At 37.7% G+C, this 17,820-nt stretch overlaps 2 protein-coding genes across 2 annotated transcripts; one reads left to right on the top strand and one right to left on the bottom strand.

Moving 5' to 3' along the window:
- Positions 1 to 1,738: 1,738 nt before the first annotated feature.
- LOC105039456 (uncharacterized) lies at positions 1,739 to 3,802 on the bottom strand. The gene is made up of 3 exons (XM_010915609.4): positions 3,363 to 3,802; positions 2,484 to 2,713; positions 1,739 to 2,213 (listed from the first exon to the last, which is right to left on the bottom strand). The coding sequence occupies exons 1-3, from the start codon at positions 3,697 to 3,699 to the stop codon at positions 1,935 to 1,937; spliced, it is 846 nt and encodes a 281-aa protein (XP_010913911.2). The 5' UTR covers positions 3,700 to 3,802; the 3' UTR covers positions 1,739 to 1,934.
- Positions 3,803 to 16,327: 12,525 nt separating this feature from the next.
- LOC105039531 (uncharacterized) lies at positions 16,328 to 17,341 on the top strand. Its single transcript, XM_010915714.3, has one exon. It carries the CDS (start codon positions 16,355 to 16,357, stop codon positions 16,940 to 16,942), a length of 588 nt encoding a protein of 195 aa, XP_010914016.1. The 5' UTR covers positions 16,328 to 16,354; the 3' UTR covers positions 16,943 to 17,341.
- Positions 17,342 to 17,820: the final 479 nt, after the last annotated feature.

The following is a 17,820-nucleotide window of genomic DNA, read 5'->3' as shown; positions in this document are numbered from 1 at the left end:
TTCTAGATCAGTTGCTAAGATCTATCTATATTTCCTACAGTATCCTTTATTATATAAATATTATTATATAATATAATATATTATAATATATTTTATTTTATTTTATTATTATAATATATTATAATAATATACTATAATATATTATATTAATATCTCATATTATTATATTATATTATATTATTATAATAATATATTATATATATTATATTATATTATGTTAACATCTTATGTTAATATAGTATACTATAATATATTATATTAGGTTAACATCTTATGTTAATAAATATAATATATTATTATATATAATAATATATTATATTATTATATTATTATTATAGTTTATATTATTATAATATATTATTTAAATATTATATATAATAATATTATATTATAATTAAGATATATTAAAATAAACTAAAAATATTATTTTTTCTGTTAATGAGAAAATGATTTAGCCATCCTTATATGGATAAGATTTTTTTCTATTTCATGAGTAAATACTATCTATTGGAAGATAACTTTTTATTTTAAAAAATATGAGAATATGGATAAATTGATCGATGAGAAAATTGATCAACTTTTTCATGATATTTCTCTACAAAAGAACGTGCTGATCTTTTTATTTTACTCCTGTGTCACCAAACTCTCCGTGCTTGCTTGATGGCATGGTCACCGGAAGTCACCTTTGCAAACTTGCATGCAATCGGAAACGAGAGTGCTGGAGTCAATGGAATCAAAATGGAGGGGGATAGCCTGATTTATGGTCAGAAAATCCAATAATATGCGTCTCACCTTTAATTTAGATTGACCGCCTCCAGTAGACTAAAAGGTCAATTGGACAGTCATGATTTGCTTTTGCTACAAACATTCTGGATGCTGAAATAGATTTTTTTAACCAAAAATTTTTCAGCAAAACTTCTTTTCTATCATTTACATGAGAACAAGATCGCAAAAATAGAGAAGAATTAGTAGTGGGTCCACTTCATTTCTCACCATAAAATCAATCAAATTCCTAGCCTTGAAAAGCAAATTTTAATTTGCAACTCAATAGTCCAACTAAGACAGCTCAGCTCATTTTGTAGGTACAAAGCTCGATCAAAGTACCAGAATTAGGTATTAGGAAGTGATTTACACATATCTACATATGTATAAATTGTATGTAATTACCATTATATAGTTATTTGTATATAAACTTTTATGCAATTTTTCAATGAATTCTTGCTAGCTCACCAACACTGGTGTATTTTTTTTACATATCAATCTTAAAGAACTTTTTGGTTACAATATCTGGCATTTTCATGATCTAGGATAACCCTTGGACTCTTACTCAAAGATCATGTTAACTTTCAAATTTTCCCATTCTCTCCAATGGAGAGATACGCACGTTCAACTAATCTGATTTTAGATTTTTGAAATGCATCATCCAAGAATCGGATCAAGAAACTGGTTTCCAAGCAGAAAAGTTTGATCAACACAAAGCTTCAAAAATTTCAGTGAATACGTAGTTTAAGTCCGTCCAGAATTAAAATCATCATCACAATGCTTAAGAAATTATTTTGATAGAAATTGATCCCTGCTGGCATGAATATTGATAATTAAAGGAGTCATTTCTGTACCCCGAGCAGTGCTGTTAGTTGCTTAATGTTTAAGGCCTGCAACAATAACAGAGTATATGAACTCCAGTGACAAACCAGGAATTACACGAGCAGAATTATATTTTATAACGCTAGCAACCACCTTGCAAATAGTCTTTGAAACTTTATTTGCTCCTCTTGGATACATTGTCTATTTTACGAAGGAAAGAGTTCGGGAACCCAACCCACTTTTATCAAGAAAATTAAGGGATACAGGGGAAATAGAAGCTTGCAAATATCATCAGAGTACTATGATCCTCACTTTGGAAGAGCAATATATGAAGCTGGAGAATAAATGGATCATAGAGAAGAGAAGAGGGGGACACCAGGCAACGTAGCACCAGCATCAACGATGAACACATTGCCCGACACATATTCTGATGAATCATGGATCAGATACCGGACCAGCGACGTCAGTGCTGGATCCGATGTGCCCGTTGTTTTCAAGGGAACAGTCTTCTTGGTCACTTTGTCAAGCCAGTCTTTCACCATGAGGCCCTTTGTTATCTCGGATTTAAATATTCCAGGACTTATAGAGTTCACTCTAATATTATGCACTCCAAGCTCCAAAGCCATAACCTGTTAGTTACAATTAAAAAGAAAAGGAAGGAAAAACGATATAGTTATTTTGAAGCTTAATTTCAGAAGAATAAGGACTAAAAACATCTGAAGCAATTTAAGTAGTAAAAATCTGCCTGGTAAACCTGGGACTAAAATCTTAGAATTTGAACTATTTGAATGTAAAATTCTTCATTTACGATATCAAAGTTGGACAAAAAGCTTTTTTTTTTTTTTTTTAGTGGTTGACTAAAAGCTATTATTACTCAGAGAAACAGACGCCAAAGTTACCCTGGTAAGCGCGTTAACCGCTGTTTTTGATACAGAGTAGGCAAGATTTCCAGGTAATTGCCCACGTTCAAGACCATTGATCGATGAGATGTTGATTACTGATCCTTTCTGCTTGGTGTCGCGCATCCGTTTGCAGACATGTTTGGATACTAGCCATAAGCCAGTCAGATTTGTGGCCATAAGGGCGTTCCATTCCTCTTCAGGCCACTCCAGTGGAGAATATATACCACCTGAGACACACGCGCAGAGTTCGATTCAGAAAATGGCAATAACCAAAGAAAAAGAGTGCTAATGGACAATCTGCGATTATCTGGGCATCAGGCAAAATTAAATCAAGAAAATGGCCATAACCAAGGAAGAAGACTCTTTCATTTGACTTGCAGATGGAACCACTATAAAGAAGTCCGTGGAAGTTGATATGTCAAAACTGTATCAGGAAATTACATCACATAAAACAGAACATCGATAAATTATATGTCACAGTGGATGAGAGAATTCGGTTCTGCTAATTTTTTCTTTAAAAGTTCCATTCATTTGATCAATTTTTTCAAATTATAGAAGACATCTTTTATCTCATCGGTTGGATCAGTCCACCTGATATGGTCTGATGGCTAGTCTTTGACCTATTTCAGCACCATCAATCAAAGGAAATCGACAGCCAATATATATTGAGTTCTAAATAATTCTGTTACCGCTATTCCCCAAATTATGATTCCGTATGAAGTTTCACTGAAGTTTGACAGCAAATAAATACTTCACATAGGGAATTTGGCAAAATAACTCTTATTTAAACATCACCAACTTCCTACCAAAAAAAAAAAAAACATCACCAACCACCACCTAAAAACGACAGAACAAGAACTCAAATATCAAGATTACCTCGGATTCCGGCGTTGTTAACCAGAGCATCGATCCGGCCGAAGGCATCCCACGCCTTCTGCACCGAAGCCTCTATCACGGAGCTCTGGGCGCTGACATCGAGCTCGATGGCCACAGCTTGGACGACGGAGGGCTCTGGATTGAATGAAGACAAAGACAGCGGTCCAAAGCTATTTATCTCGTCGCATAGGGATTTCAGCCGGTCGGTCCGCCTCGCGGCCGCGACAATCTTGCAGCCAGCCCTGGCGAGGTCAAGGGAGAGTTCCCGGCCAATGCCGGAGGAGGCACCCGTGACCATCACCACCTTCCCTTCCAATCTCCTCCACGGCTGATCCATCCCTTTCTCCGCAATTATTAATCTCTCCACCACCTTGCTCCTTAGCTTACCGCGCGATTCTTCTCTATCGCTTCTTCTCGATGGCTATAGCGGTATATGGCGAGTCGGCCTTATATAGGACCAGGTGACCTCAAAAGGCAAAACGTGGTACACAACGTTCCTGATGCGCGCATACATATATTATGAGTCCTACGACGGATCTGCCGGTCACTTTGTTGAAGATGTACACGGATGGATAAGATGGATTGATGGAGGGGACAAGGACGGCAGATAAGGCGCCCGTATAAATAATTTATGGTCGAGGAGAAGGATGGCGTCGACCGGGATATTATTAACTATGGTCAGGGAGCTAAGAAAAACAGACGACGGGGATGGCGTCGCCACTCGAAAGGTTCGATTGCGTCAGCTCACACGTTTTACTCCACATCATTTTTGGGAGATGGTAGGTGCAAAATATGATTTGAACTCTGCGTCTCAATACCATGGCCTGAAGCGGGCACACTACTGCACAGCTCACTAAAAGCATGCCAAGAAACCAAAGTAAGGAGGCACCGAAAGACTGTGAGCAATGTCTGATCGGAAAATCATGACCGTCAACGGCAGGTGCCAAACCGAATGTGCGCTCTTTCGACGGAGGGGCGCCCACGGTAACGCGACATTTCCTTGAAACTAGCTCAAGAAGGGAACATGGGTGGGTGGATAACCGGTTAGGGTGTATTTGGGCCCACGAGAATCGCATAATCTGCACAAATCGGCCGAACAGCAAGGAAATCAGAGATTGCTCGGCGGGCAAGCTCTTTGTGCCGGCACCCACCGAACGGACGACGTTATCCAACGGCGACAGATTGTGCCGGTTCAAATGTTTCGGTCCAGTTGATTGCTCGCAGGGGCGGCGGAACGAGAGAAGCGACAACACGAGGGGTGGGGTAGAGTGGGAATTCAATTATATATCATATATGTAAGTACCATTGAATAGTACTTTTATTCAATTTTCTATTAGATTTTGCTATTTATTTATAATTTTTATGTTATTTATAATTCCATCGATACTAGGTCATACGTTAATTGGCTTTGAGCTAAAATTCGCTCAAATTACTACGAAATTGCGGCCAGTTTTCAAGATTTGGTGACCAAAGACTGATTCAAGCGACGTCATGATAGTTAGAGTCATACTCTCTCCATGAGAAACTATAAATACTCTTATACCCCTATGGGGGGGAATTGCTATGAGAAATAAGGTTGGTTGATCACATGTTTACCTATTATTTCGAGATAAAACTCTAGTTATGACTAGTATAGTAGGGTTCAAACTTTAGCAATGAGATATTATTGTCATATTGCTAAAAAGAGATATTATGTGCATCATGATATTCGGATCTAGTTGAACCTACCTAGCTAGATATCATTAAACTTGCATTCTGACTCATCCCAGCCTCACCTAGTAAATGATTTTGGCTGGATTTAAAATTAGTGATGTTATTCATTTTAAATTACTTTGTGATTTATCATTCAGTTTATTTGTGGTCCCACTACTTGATTAGCCTTCTAGGGTTACAATGGCATCATGACATGGGAAAAAGGATGGTAAAGGAAAAATTGCTGCAATATTATTCACATTGTTCCTAAAAAATGTGTGATATAATTTTTGGTGCGAAGTAAGTAGAGGTTTGATCTTTGATTTGTGGCCAAAATGTCTTCTATTTTTTTTTCTCTCTCTTCTTCTTTTTCTTTTTTCATCCGAATAACTGAAATCCAAAATCAAACCCAAACATTTTAAAAACTCAAAATTTATGAATATTTTGGTAATACAAGAGAAATAATCTTATTACCACCTGCCCTACAACCCTAGATTCTCACAAAAAAAAGGTGAAAAAAATGAAAAGAAAGGAAACCACATGCAACAATAGTCTTACTGTAGTTAGCCATTTATTCCAAAGTGGCGGGCCCATATATAACACCGTAAACTTGTCTCTGAACATAGACCATAAATTGCTTCTTACCCAAAAAAAGATTCACATATATTTTAAATGTCATCAAATTTGAAAGGAGCATTGGTCCAACGTTCAAATGTTGGGTATTGTTAAAAATAAAAATTTTAAAAAAATAAGACCACTGCTACTCTTCTCTCAACTCCCTGATCCTACTGCCAATCAGAACAGACAAGAAGAAAATTGGTGTAAAGTGGAGCCGGATCATTTAGCACTTTGCAAATGTATTGGATGATGTCTAGTTAGGACATCACCTCTCAAATTTTTTCGGTACTGCTCGATGCAGCAGAAAGAAAGAAAACAAAAATAATCAAAATACGTGAATCAACCACAAAATGGCTCGCCTCATAGGGCATGCAAACTTTACTATGAAAAAAAAAAATTATAAGAGAAGATCTCATCTCAACCCTCATACACCCAATTTCTCCCTCACAGAAAGTTTCCATCACAAAAGCTCTCTCTCTTGGAAGACCCTTAATCCCTGAAGTGACCGACATCCGCTGTCCAGGAGCCTCCTGCTCCTCTCTCAGCGACGCGCTCCTTTCTCTCCTCACGGGTTCCGTACGGCACGAACACAGCGAAAACCAGACCACCCCCGCTTCTCTGTGAGGCACAGACCTTTTAAAGGCCTTAAACACTTAACTAGATGTTGATTAGGAGTCCTAAACCAAGCCAAATCAAGCCCCAAGCCGTTGATCAAGACCAAAACTCCCTGGACCGTCCAATCGTGATCAGTCTACGAAATAGTACTGTGGACCGTGAGAAACACCTGGAAATGCCCAGGCGATCCATGCGGTCCGCCATGGACCGCCCGGTCCATGGTGGACCGGGGTACAGGCCAGGCCCCAATGATGCCTGGGCTTGGGCCAGCCCGCGCGCGCGGGCCTGGGCCACGCCCGCACCGGGTACCTGGGCCCGAGCCGCGCCTAGCGCGTTCGCGGGTGGACTGGGCTGTGCGCCCGCCTACTGGGCCCCGCTCCACCGCCTACGGCCGCACCGCCGCCGCTCCGCCGGCCGTCAGCAGTCATCCGCCACCTCGAATCTCGTACAAGCTTCAAAAGCTTGTATCTCCTCCATCCGAGCTCCTTTTGGGGTGATCTTATCTCGTTAGACTCCGTTTTTCACCGCGAACCTCGCTGTGGGCTCAATATGGATCGAATCTCGAGATATCAAATTTTAACAATCTCTACTTGACTCGATATTCGACCTCTTCCTAACTCTGAGAGCTTCTAATCTCCTCTCCCCATGCCTAAGGCAATCACCTACTGACATGGATGGGCAAACATGAGAGTCGAGCCAGGCCGCTCGATCCCATCTCCGTCGTATGCTTGCTCTTCCTAACCTGTGGTCTACTCGAGGCATCGTCCAACGGCAATAGAATCTCACCTTGCGACGTCGCCTCTCATCCTCTCGAGTCTCCTATCTCATGCCCGATCCACCTCCACCTGGAGCTCCACCTCACTCTGGGCTCCACCAGGCTCCTAAGCTCTACCTCGTACTGGGCTCCACCTGGCTTTCGAAGCTCCACCTCGCACTGGCTCCCTACCAGTAATAATGTCCTCTTCTCCCCTTCTTTCCCTCTAGCACAATCCTATCGCGTGAAAGCACCTTCAGGATTCCTCCACCAGCTACCATCCTGTAGTCTCTCGAATCCAGTCTGCTCAGTGAAATAAGATTCTGCCTGAAAATGAATATGTATCGGACCTCCCCCAATCTCCTCACTGTACTATCATGTGTCCTTCAACTGATCATCCAATGCCTCTGATGCACAGCTCGATCCATCTGGCAAATATACAGTGCCTTCACTATTCTCAAGAGTCAAACTGCTCCTCTCTGCAACATATATGATAGGGGCATGCAGAATCTAATATCCACTGCTGGGAAGAAGTAGATACCTCGTCAGATATCTCCAGGACATCTCCATCTGAATCGTTGTCGGCCGTCGCCACAGCAGCCACCGTCCATTTTTAAGTTGAGGGCAATCTCGGCTAGATGCCCCAACTCCTCACACCAGTAACACCTGATTTTGCTCAAGTCCCTCCTGGACTTGGACCGTCCTCGTTGCGATCTCCTGTCGCTCCGTCTACCGTCTTCTGCTCCTTCAAAACCACCAAAACTTAGCTACCATCACTTGAGCTCGAAGCAGGGTTCTCCCTCCTAGAACCTCATTCTGGAGTATCACCACGGTGACCTCATCCATCTTGATGGTGCTCTTTCCCACTAGAAGAGTAGTCACAAAGACTCGTACGAAGATGAAAGCGACGCTAGCAAAACCAGCACCCTGATCTTCTCCTTAACATTCTCGTTAACGTTGAGGAGATCGATGAGGATCTTCTGGAAGTGGCTTAGATGCTCCTGCACGTCTGTCCCTCAGCCATCCACAGCTAGTAAAACTACCTCCAGAGGAAAAGAGTGTTGGTAGAGATTTGCCATGTATAACTCCTCGAGCTTCGGCCACAGCACTGTCAGAGAAGTCTCGCTCAGCACATGGATCACCTCATCTATCAGGTACATGCGGATGGTACTCACCGCCTGCATCTGTAGTCGTTTTCCAATCTCGCACCTCAATGGTGGTCGGCTTCTTAAGAGAGCATCGATCAACTCTTGTTGGATGAGCACGTCCTTCACCCTTGCTTGCACAAGAAAAATTGCTCTTACCATCAAATTTGTTGATCTCCATCTTGATTGATCATGTCTTCTCCATCTTCAGTCTTGCTCACCACCACTGCAATCTGCATCCTTGTACCGCCTTGCTCTGATACCACTTATTGGATGGATGTTTGGCTAGGATACCACCTCCCAGGACCTTTTTGGTACTGCGCGATGCAGCAGAAAGAAAAAAAAATAAAATAAAAAATAATCAAATACGTGGATCAGCCATAAAAGGACTCGCCTCTACGGGGCATGCAAACTTCATTATGAAAAAAAAATTTATAAGAGGAGATCTCACCCTCAACCCTCGTACACCCAATTTTTCCTCACAGAAAGTTCCCCTCACAAAAGTTCTCTCTCTTCGAAGATCCCCCTGAACCCCTGAAGTGACTAGCGTCCACTATCCAGGAGCCTCCTGTTCCTTCTCTCTCAACGACGCGTGCTCTTTTCTCTCCTCACAAGCTCCGTACAGCGTGTACACAGCGAAAACCAGACCACCCCACTTCTCTGTGAGGCACAGGCCTTTTAAAGGCCTTAAACACTCAATTAGATGTTGATTAGGAGTCCTAAATCAAGCCAAATCAAGCCCCAAACCGTTGGATCAAGATCGGAATTCTCTGGGCCGTCCGATCGTGATCGATCCACAGAATAGTATCGTAAACTGCGAGAAATGCCTGAGAAACACCCAGGCAGTCCACGCGGTCCACCATGGATCGCCCGGTCCATGATGGACCAGGGTACAGGCCAAGCCCAGCGGCGCCTGGGCCGGCCGTGCGGCGCGGCCTGGGCCGCGTCCGCACCAGGAGCCTAGGCCTGGGCCGCGCCCCGCACGTGGGTTGGGCCGTGCGCCCGTCATGCGCCTAGCCGCGCTCCGTCGCCAACGGCCGCACCACCGCCACTCCGCTGGCCCGCCGCCGCCGCCGGTCCTGCCGGCCGTCGCCGGTCCTCCACTGTCTCGGATCTCGTGCAAGCTTCAAAAGCTCGTATCTCCTCCATCCGAGCTCCGTTTGAGGTGAACTTGATCTCGTTGGACTCCGTTTTTCACCGTGAAGCTCGTTGTGGGCTCAATGTAGATCGAATCTCGAGACGTCAAATCCTAACAAAATATCATTTCAACATGAACGAGTGAACAGAAAGTTTAGCAATATCAATATAATTGATAGCTATCTTCAGCCAACTAAAGTTGTCAACCATCAGCGTGCGGGTTTGGGTTGCACCTTTTGTGTGAAAAAATGATTCATCTTCTTTTGTGATGTCAAGCGTTAGATCATATAATAATCATGAATGAAAAAAAAATTTAGAGTGTTTGGAGATCTACACGAGATGCGATCCAATAAAGAAGATCATGTCGGGAATCGGATACACAGCAAAAATGATTTTTTTTTAAATTCTTGATATGCAATAACTATTGAAAACATGAAATCCAATCCCATAATTCAAAATTACCTTGATGCATTCAATCAAACATAAACATATAGCATATAAATGAGAGATCAGAAATGATATACCAAATATGAAGATCCGAGTTGCCCGATAATGGGTATCCTTGAGGCATCTAAGTGTATGCCTCCAACGGTGATCTATATGAATCTCGATCTAGGGCTCTCATCCATCTGGATTCACCAAATTTTTTTTTCAAAAAAATCTGCAGCTCCTCCTTATCTTGTATCACCAACTCTTGATGTTTTCTTATCTTCTTTCATCCCTCTCTTTGACATGAAATCCTCTCATTTTTAACCCTCTTGTTGTCTAACAATTGGACTTTTTCCTGTCCAACATTTGGACCTTTTCTTGTCCAACATTTGGACCTTAGAAATCCACACCTAAGCTCCATGTAATCAGCCCTTTTTCAACCCAAATCTTGACTTAAAAATAAGCCATGGACAGGTTCAAACTCACACCAAACCGTCCAATATTTGGACATCCAAACCAGTGGCTGAAAATTATTTTTGGCATGAAGTATGGAGGAGTTATTCTCTCAAAAAACTTTTCTCCATCGCCGTACATTTTCTGGCCGTGAAGACCCTCCTCACATGGAGCAAATGGGCGTAGAATTTTATGTATGAGACATCAAATGTCTTAATGTAGAGAGCCTTATTTCCAACTCTTGGATGTTATTTAAAGCCACCAAACCGCGTCCAACTCTTGGACGTCAGAGCCAAAAGGGCGCGTGGGGTTTATGGGATAAGATTCTATCTTACATGAATTCTTTCACGTTAGATTATGTTGGTACTGATAATTTATTCAATTATTAATAATTTAAAGTGAATCTATCAGATTACTGTGTTTAGTATGCTTTTTGGATGACAATCCAGATTACTTTGATAATCCAGATTATCTCTCAGAGGTAATCTGGATTGCCTTAAGAGAAGTGACTATCCAGATTACCATTTGTTTGACAATGCTGTAAAAAAATTTTAGATAAAATTATCCTTCAAAAAAAAATCATACAAAATCCATCCCTCCACCCCCTTCCCGACGGCTCTCACCCTCCCCTTATTATATATAATAATATGATATAATATATTATAATATAATATACTATTATTATATTTTTATAGTAACTATATTGTATTACAATAATATAGTATATGATAATATATTATAATATGTATTATATGAATCTTATTATATATAACAATAAATTATATTGTATTATACTATATTATTATATTATATTATATTACATCATTATTATATTATTATATTATTACAATATTATATTACTATATATTATTTGATTATTATTATAATATATTATAATAATATATATTTATTATATTAATATCTTATATTAATATAATATAGTATATAATATAATATTATTATATATAATAATATAGTATATTATATTATATTATAATAATTTATCATTATATAATCATATGTTATTATATATTATATTAATATATTGTAATATATATTATATAAAATTATTCTATATAATAATATATTATTATATTGTTACATTATTATATTATAATATATTTAATATAATATAGAATATTATAATATATTATAATAATATCTTTATTAATATATATAATATATAATATAATATTATTATATATAATAATATAGTATAATATATTATATTAAAATAATATAATATATTATATTATAATAGTTTATTATAATATTATAATATAATATTACAATATACTATATTAAAATATATTATATTATATTAATTATATAAATATCATTAATATTATATTACTATATATTATTATTATATATTATAATAATATATATTATATTATATTAATATAATATAGCATATGATATAATATTATTATATATAATAATATATTATATTATATTATATTAATGTATTATTATATTATCATAAATATTATATATTGATATATATTATAATGTATATTATATAAATATTATTCTATATAATAATATATTAACTATATTATTATACTATTATATTATAATATATTATAAGAATATCTTTTATTAATATAACATAATATATAATATAATATTATTATATATAATAATATAGTATAATATATTATATTATATATTATTAAAATAAAATAATATATTATATTATATTATAATAGTTTATTATAATATCATAATGTAATATTATAATATAATATAATATAATATTATTATTATAAGATTAAGAAGATATTTTAAGAATTTGATTTCATATTATCGATAATCTGATTGTCATATCAAATATGTCAATCAAAATTTTCAGTAATTTTACTGTAATATTATCTACATGTGCTAAACAAAGTAATCAACATTACTGACAATTTAATGGTGATAATTTATCTTGAAGGCAATCCAGATTACCTTCCAAGATTGCCTAACGATGCACCAAACGCAACCTAAGGGTGTTTTATAGGTGCACAACTCTTGATGCTAGCGTGGAGTCCCTGTTTCTTGAATGCCCTTTAAAATACCAAAAGCAGATATTTAAGATGGAGTGGGGAGTCTTCCTTATGTCCAACTCTTGGACTTCTTCACGTGGATTTTCAAAAAGAATGCACCCTTCCCTTGAAATTAAGGCCGGCAAAATATGACCCAACCTGCCAATCCGATCCGTATTCGACTCGTCATAAATAGATTTGGATTTAGGCTAATGAGTTTGGATCATAAACGGATCAACCCGTTTAATCCGTTCAATAAATGGGTCGGATTTGAATTTTAGATATCTGATCCATTTAACCCATTTAATATTTAGGTCGGATTGAGTCAGATAATCCATTTAGCTTATTTAACCTATTTTTGACCCATTTAATCCGACCTGTTTAATCTGTTTAATCTATTTAAGATCCCGTTTAATTACCATTTAACCTGACCCGTTTAATCTGTTTAATCTGTTTAACCTAATTTGATCTATTTAATAAATGAATTAAATGGGTCGGATCGAGTTATCTGTTTAATAAACAAGTCGGGTTTATGTTTGAATTTTTGACTCATTTAATAAACAGGTCGGGTTTGGATTGACGATTTTCTGGCCTGACCTGATTATGACCTGACCCGATCCGATTGCCACCCCTACTTGAAATCCTTTTACGCAAGGATAGAAAAAATTAAATGGCGTGGAGGGAATTTAAGAAGTCATGGTCTCCTTCTTAAATGAATGGATAAGAAGGGATTAAGGCGAGAGGAATTATGACGCCACCTAATGAATATATGAAACTACTTTCACATAAAAACATCAAGGGGACAAAGCGTGGAGAACTCTTTCTTCACTTAAATTCCTCTCATGCATCCAACATTTGGATGCCCTCAATTCAAGGAGTAATGGATCCAATTCATAATAAACCATTGAACCATTTAAAGGTAATTAAGAGTCCAATTAGATTTGGTCTTTGACTAATCAAAGCTCAATTCTACAAATGAATCCAAATAGATTAGGGATATGGGTTTAAACACGTGCTAGCATGCTTTACCCAAACCCATTTAGGATTAAATTCTGAATTAATTAGGTTCAACAAGACCTAATCAAAAGTTCTAAACCAATCTCTATTGTGTGTGACCCATTCGGTTCCACATTTAGCCAGCAGTAGATCCAGGTTCAAGTGCACCTAATCCAATTAGGTCCAAGATACTTTGAACCCAAATGTATCAATTAATTAGAACATTTTCTAACTAAATTTTTGAATTAAACTCTTTAATTCATTAGAAGCCACAAGTCAAGATTGGCATCTAACAACGTGATATGACTGTCCAGAAGATGTGAAATTTGATGGAATACCAAAAATACCCTTCCATGGAGAGTTATCGTACAATTCAATCTTTCAATCACACAATATTCCAGACAGACCATGGGCATGAAATCATGTCAAGCCCAAATACCTATCAATATGTATCTCGATCTGATGATGATGACTTGGTTGATGAACTAATAGAAACTCTTTCTAATGTTCATTCCTGCTCAGACCAGAGACTCTCTAAATCATCATCCTATGAGACCATATAGGATATTCTCTCCTCTTATAAGGAGTGACCGATTCTTTGTTAACCAATTACAACCTTCATGCATACTTCATCAAATCCAAAACATCTTACATAAGTCTCAAAGAGTCATACTAGGAAATGAACCAAAGTAGGGATCTATATACATAAGATACCATGGTGATCTCAGGTCTAAGAATTACTTGCACCACTCCTACTGGAGAACCATCTTTTGATATGTTGATAAGGCTTCATCAGATGTTCTTCCTGTAGATCAATTTATCCTTGTATCAGTGTCACCGTACAAGTGATTGTAAGATCTATCATCCTTTCCTTCGAACATACATAGGATGTACCAGTCTTACCGGTATCATCGATCTCCGACTCGATGATCTTATAACTGAAAATATTTCAGACTGAGGCTATTAAGGTTTTAGGTCTTACTGGCATGATCTCATCATGGTCCTAAAACTATTGTCCTAATCTATGAAGTTCGTCATAATTATAATAATATGATACAGCAAATGACGAAATAAAATACCTCATAAATATAAAATAACCAATATCATGGATATGAGTAGGAAGAAAATATAGAATAGTTCCATCGCATCATCCATGCGATTGGTTTATAGGATACTATTCTTTCAAATCAATCATTCTTTTGTACAAAAGATACAACCCAAACCCTTAGTAAGAGCACCAAAATTAATATAACTAATATATCCCAGAAGACATGCATATGTCATAGTATATAGAAGATGAGGGCTAGTTTTTTTTTTTTTTTTTTTTTTTGGTGAGGAATGACGAGGGCTGGTTGGAGTCATTTTGAAGTACACAAAGATTTCACTGCTGCCAAGCCTCTCTTTTCTTGAGCATGCCAAGTGGATGAATAGCAATTCTGGCCTCAATGTCATGGCTACAAGTCTAAAAACTCATAGCCCCATTCCTTCTATGGAAACAAATGATGCCATTAAACAGAAAAAAGAAGTGCACTATTCCGAAACCCACATTCCTCTGAAAAGAACAAGAAACCAATCTCTCTCTCTGGAGGCCTCTTTAGTCATTTTGATACGCATGCTTTAATTTATGTAAGATGTGACAAAAATCTAGCTTCGATAAAAGATGCAAAGTTTATACCAAGACATGGGAAAGGGTCAAAGCTTATGATACTTGTAGCTTTTCAGTTAGGGCGCTAATGCAATAAACTTTGAACCGAAGCAATTAAAGAGGCTAGGCTGGTGGTGCTATAGGATTCCATTACTGATCAATCTCCATCACCTTTTCCTTTTTATGTAAAGTGCCACAAATGCCATAGCCTAGAATAAAAATTATTAGTAAAAGGTTGAAAAGATTTTTGATAATCTCATGATTTCATGTTTTAATATCGAAAAGGATGATCACCATTCCACAATTAATTGATATCTCTTTTTAAGTAAATCAATAAGTTAGATAATATAATTAAATTAATAAAACTATCGGTACATTGATCTCTCTTATATGAAGAACAAACGTGATATAAATTTTAGTAATTATACTTGTTCCTAGGTATGTACACGTAAGATAAGCCTCTTATGCAGCATGTTATTAATCAACAAAAAAGCATTGATAAATACAAGCCTCTGATCTTTTAGATACCGAAGAAAGGATTTTAAACAATTTATATTCTAGGTTTTAAGCCTCATCTTTATCTCTCTCAAAAAAAAAAACCAAAAAAGCTTAAAGTAAAAAAAAAATTGCTGCCTAAACTTCATTTCGAGAGAGAGAGAGAAGAAGAAGTGGTTAGTATTGAGCTTAGGAAGATGAGCTGCTTTTTCCCTACTTTAGGTACGTAATCATGGGTACCTTTCAAAAGAATCTCAAACCTAGAAAGTTGGACGTTTGGGACTGCTTTGCAGATGATATTTGACTTAAGAAAATACTGGAATAAATAAGGACGATAGGTCACGATTTTCCATGTGATTGGTAGATCTCTGGTACAGATATAAAGTCGTTTAGGGTTCACCTATTATCAGCACTCCTGTTGCTTTGTTTCCTCTGTTCTAGAGATTCTCTTCACATATGCTAATGTCAGAGAAGCCACACCAACCTTCTTCTCCTTCCCAACCATCCTCAGGACACCGATCTAGAACCTTTAAAATAATGCCATCATCTACGCTAATTAACTAGGGGAAAGGGTCATCTCTCATTATGAAGCAAAGCCAAAGTTACATACATTCTATATATATATCTGATAAGGTAGTTCATTTACAATATCACGACTTAATTCTAATCATGTTGCAATTAGAACATAATTAATAGCGGCCACCTACATAATTTTGCACCCTTGATGGTACAAGACAGTTAAATTAGCTGTCTTTAGATTCACAAAAATGTTCAGGATTAAGGCTTAATCTTTCCCTAATTAAAGAGGATCTATAATGAGTTAACAAGCTAGAGATGACAGGCAATAAACATATGGATGAAGAAGCCAACCTACGCTTTCAGAAGAAGGGCACTTCTGTTATTTGGTTCCACTGGAATGGCATTTGTGTGGCCTAACTTGTTTAAAATGTCACTGGGGGTCACAAACTGAGGTGCTGGACCTCATGGCTCACCAATCCCATCTAAATTCCCTGCACTCTCTCAATGATTTCGCAGTGAAATCACCATACCCAAGTTCAACCTCTAGCAAGATAAAAACCCTGCTTCAATCCTATGTCTTTCCACACGTGTGCCATGTCTTCCAAGCCATCATCAAGGCCAAGTCCATGGTCATGGAGCTTCTCAACAAGAAGAATAGCATGGCCGCCAACTACACCATCAAGCTAAGGAGGAAGAAAAATAATAAGCTCCTTAGTTCCATTAGGATGCATTTCAACTGGTCCTCTTCACATATCACACCCATGCCAGAGCCTGCAAGCATGGAGGTCTTCGGCACTAGTCGCATGTACTACGACTCGACGTGGAACTCGATAATTTCTACCGAGGAGGGCGATGAAGACATGGAGCCGCCACTCTCTGGGTACCTTCATTGGCTTGAGGAGAAGAATTCTGAGGCTTCAGTGAGGGATGATGATGGGAGTGAGATTGACCAGCTTGCTGAGAAGTTCATCGCGAGCTGCCATGAGAAATTTAGGTTGGAGAAGCAGGAGTCTTATAGGAGGTACCAAGAGATGCTTGCTAGAAGCATGTGAAGAGTGATAAATGTAGTGTGGCAGTCTTAGTCTTTGAGCTTTTGGTGGTGATAGAGTAAAATAGGTGATGTGGGTTGAGCTGTGTGTTACTTGTCCTTACTCTGTCGTTCTTCTTAGTTTACATATGGGCTGTGAAAACCGTAGAGTTGATGACAATTTGGAGGTCCTACAGTCTGATTAGAGATGCCACAAGTCCAGCTGTTGCATGTTGAAAGTTCTTCAATCTCATGTTAGATGACGATTGGCATCTCTTCCAACTGAGATCAATACAAAGCATTCTCTCTGTGTGTGTGTGTGTGTGTGCACATACATATCTATGTATCTACCTCTGCCCCTTTCTCTCTTTCTCATTTTAGATGCTGTTTATTTTCCCCTAAACTTGTCAAATTCAATTCTGGGAGCATATAGGCTTTCAAGGTTAAAAATGATTCTTCATTCATGAATTAAAAGTTAATCACTTTAAGAATGGGTAAAATGTGAGGTGAACAATTATCCGAGAATGAGGTACGGATAAAACCTTGTGCAATTCGATAATATACATTTATCAAGCATGAAATTTCCCATATGTTTTTGCAAGATCAGATCATAATGAAGTATTAAACTACAATGGATGAGCTGGTATGGGTTGCAATAATTAGCGCAGGTAGAAGATATTATACTTTAGGGTTCTGAGTTACAGTCCCAGTTTAATGTTACCAACTTGTTCCGTCTTTTTTCTTTATGAGAAACTGTGAGAGAGAATATATGAAAGAGTCTTTGATCAGTTCTCACACTAGACAAATTCATAGCCATCCATCTATTTGATTGTCTGGTAAAATACAAATCCAGATAAACCAGATAACAGCAGAATTTGTTCAGAATAACTATGACTTGATATT

The sequence above is a fragment of the Elaeis guineensis genome, chromosome 1 (genome assembly GCF_000442705.2).
Source record: "Elaeis guineensis isolate ETL-2024a chromosome 1, EG11, whole genome shotgun sequence".
Lineage (NCBI taxonomy): Eukaryota > Viridiplantae > Streptophyta > Magnoliopsida > Arecales > Arecaceae > Elaeis > Elaeis guineensis.
Note: the sequence above shows the minus strand (reverse complement) of the source record. Positions and strands in the feature narration are given on the sequence as shown.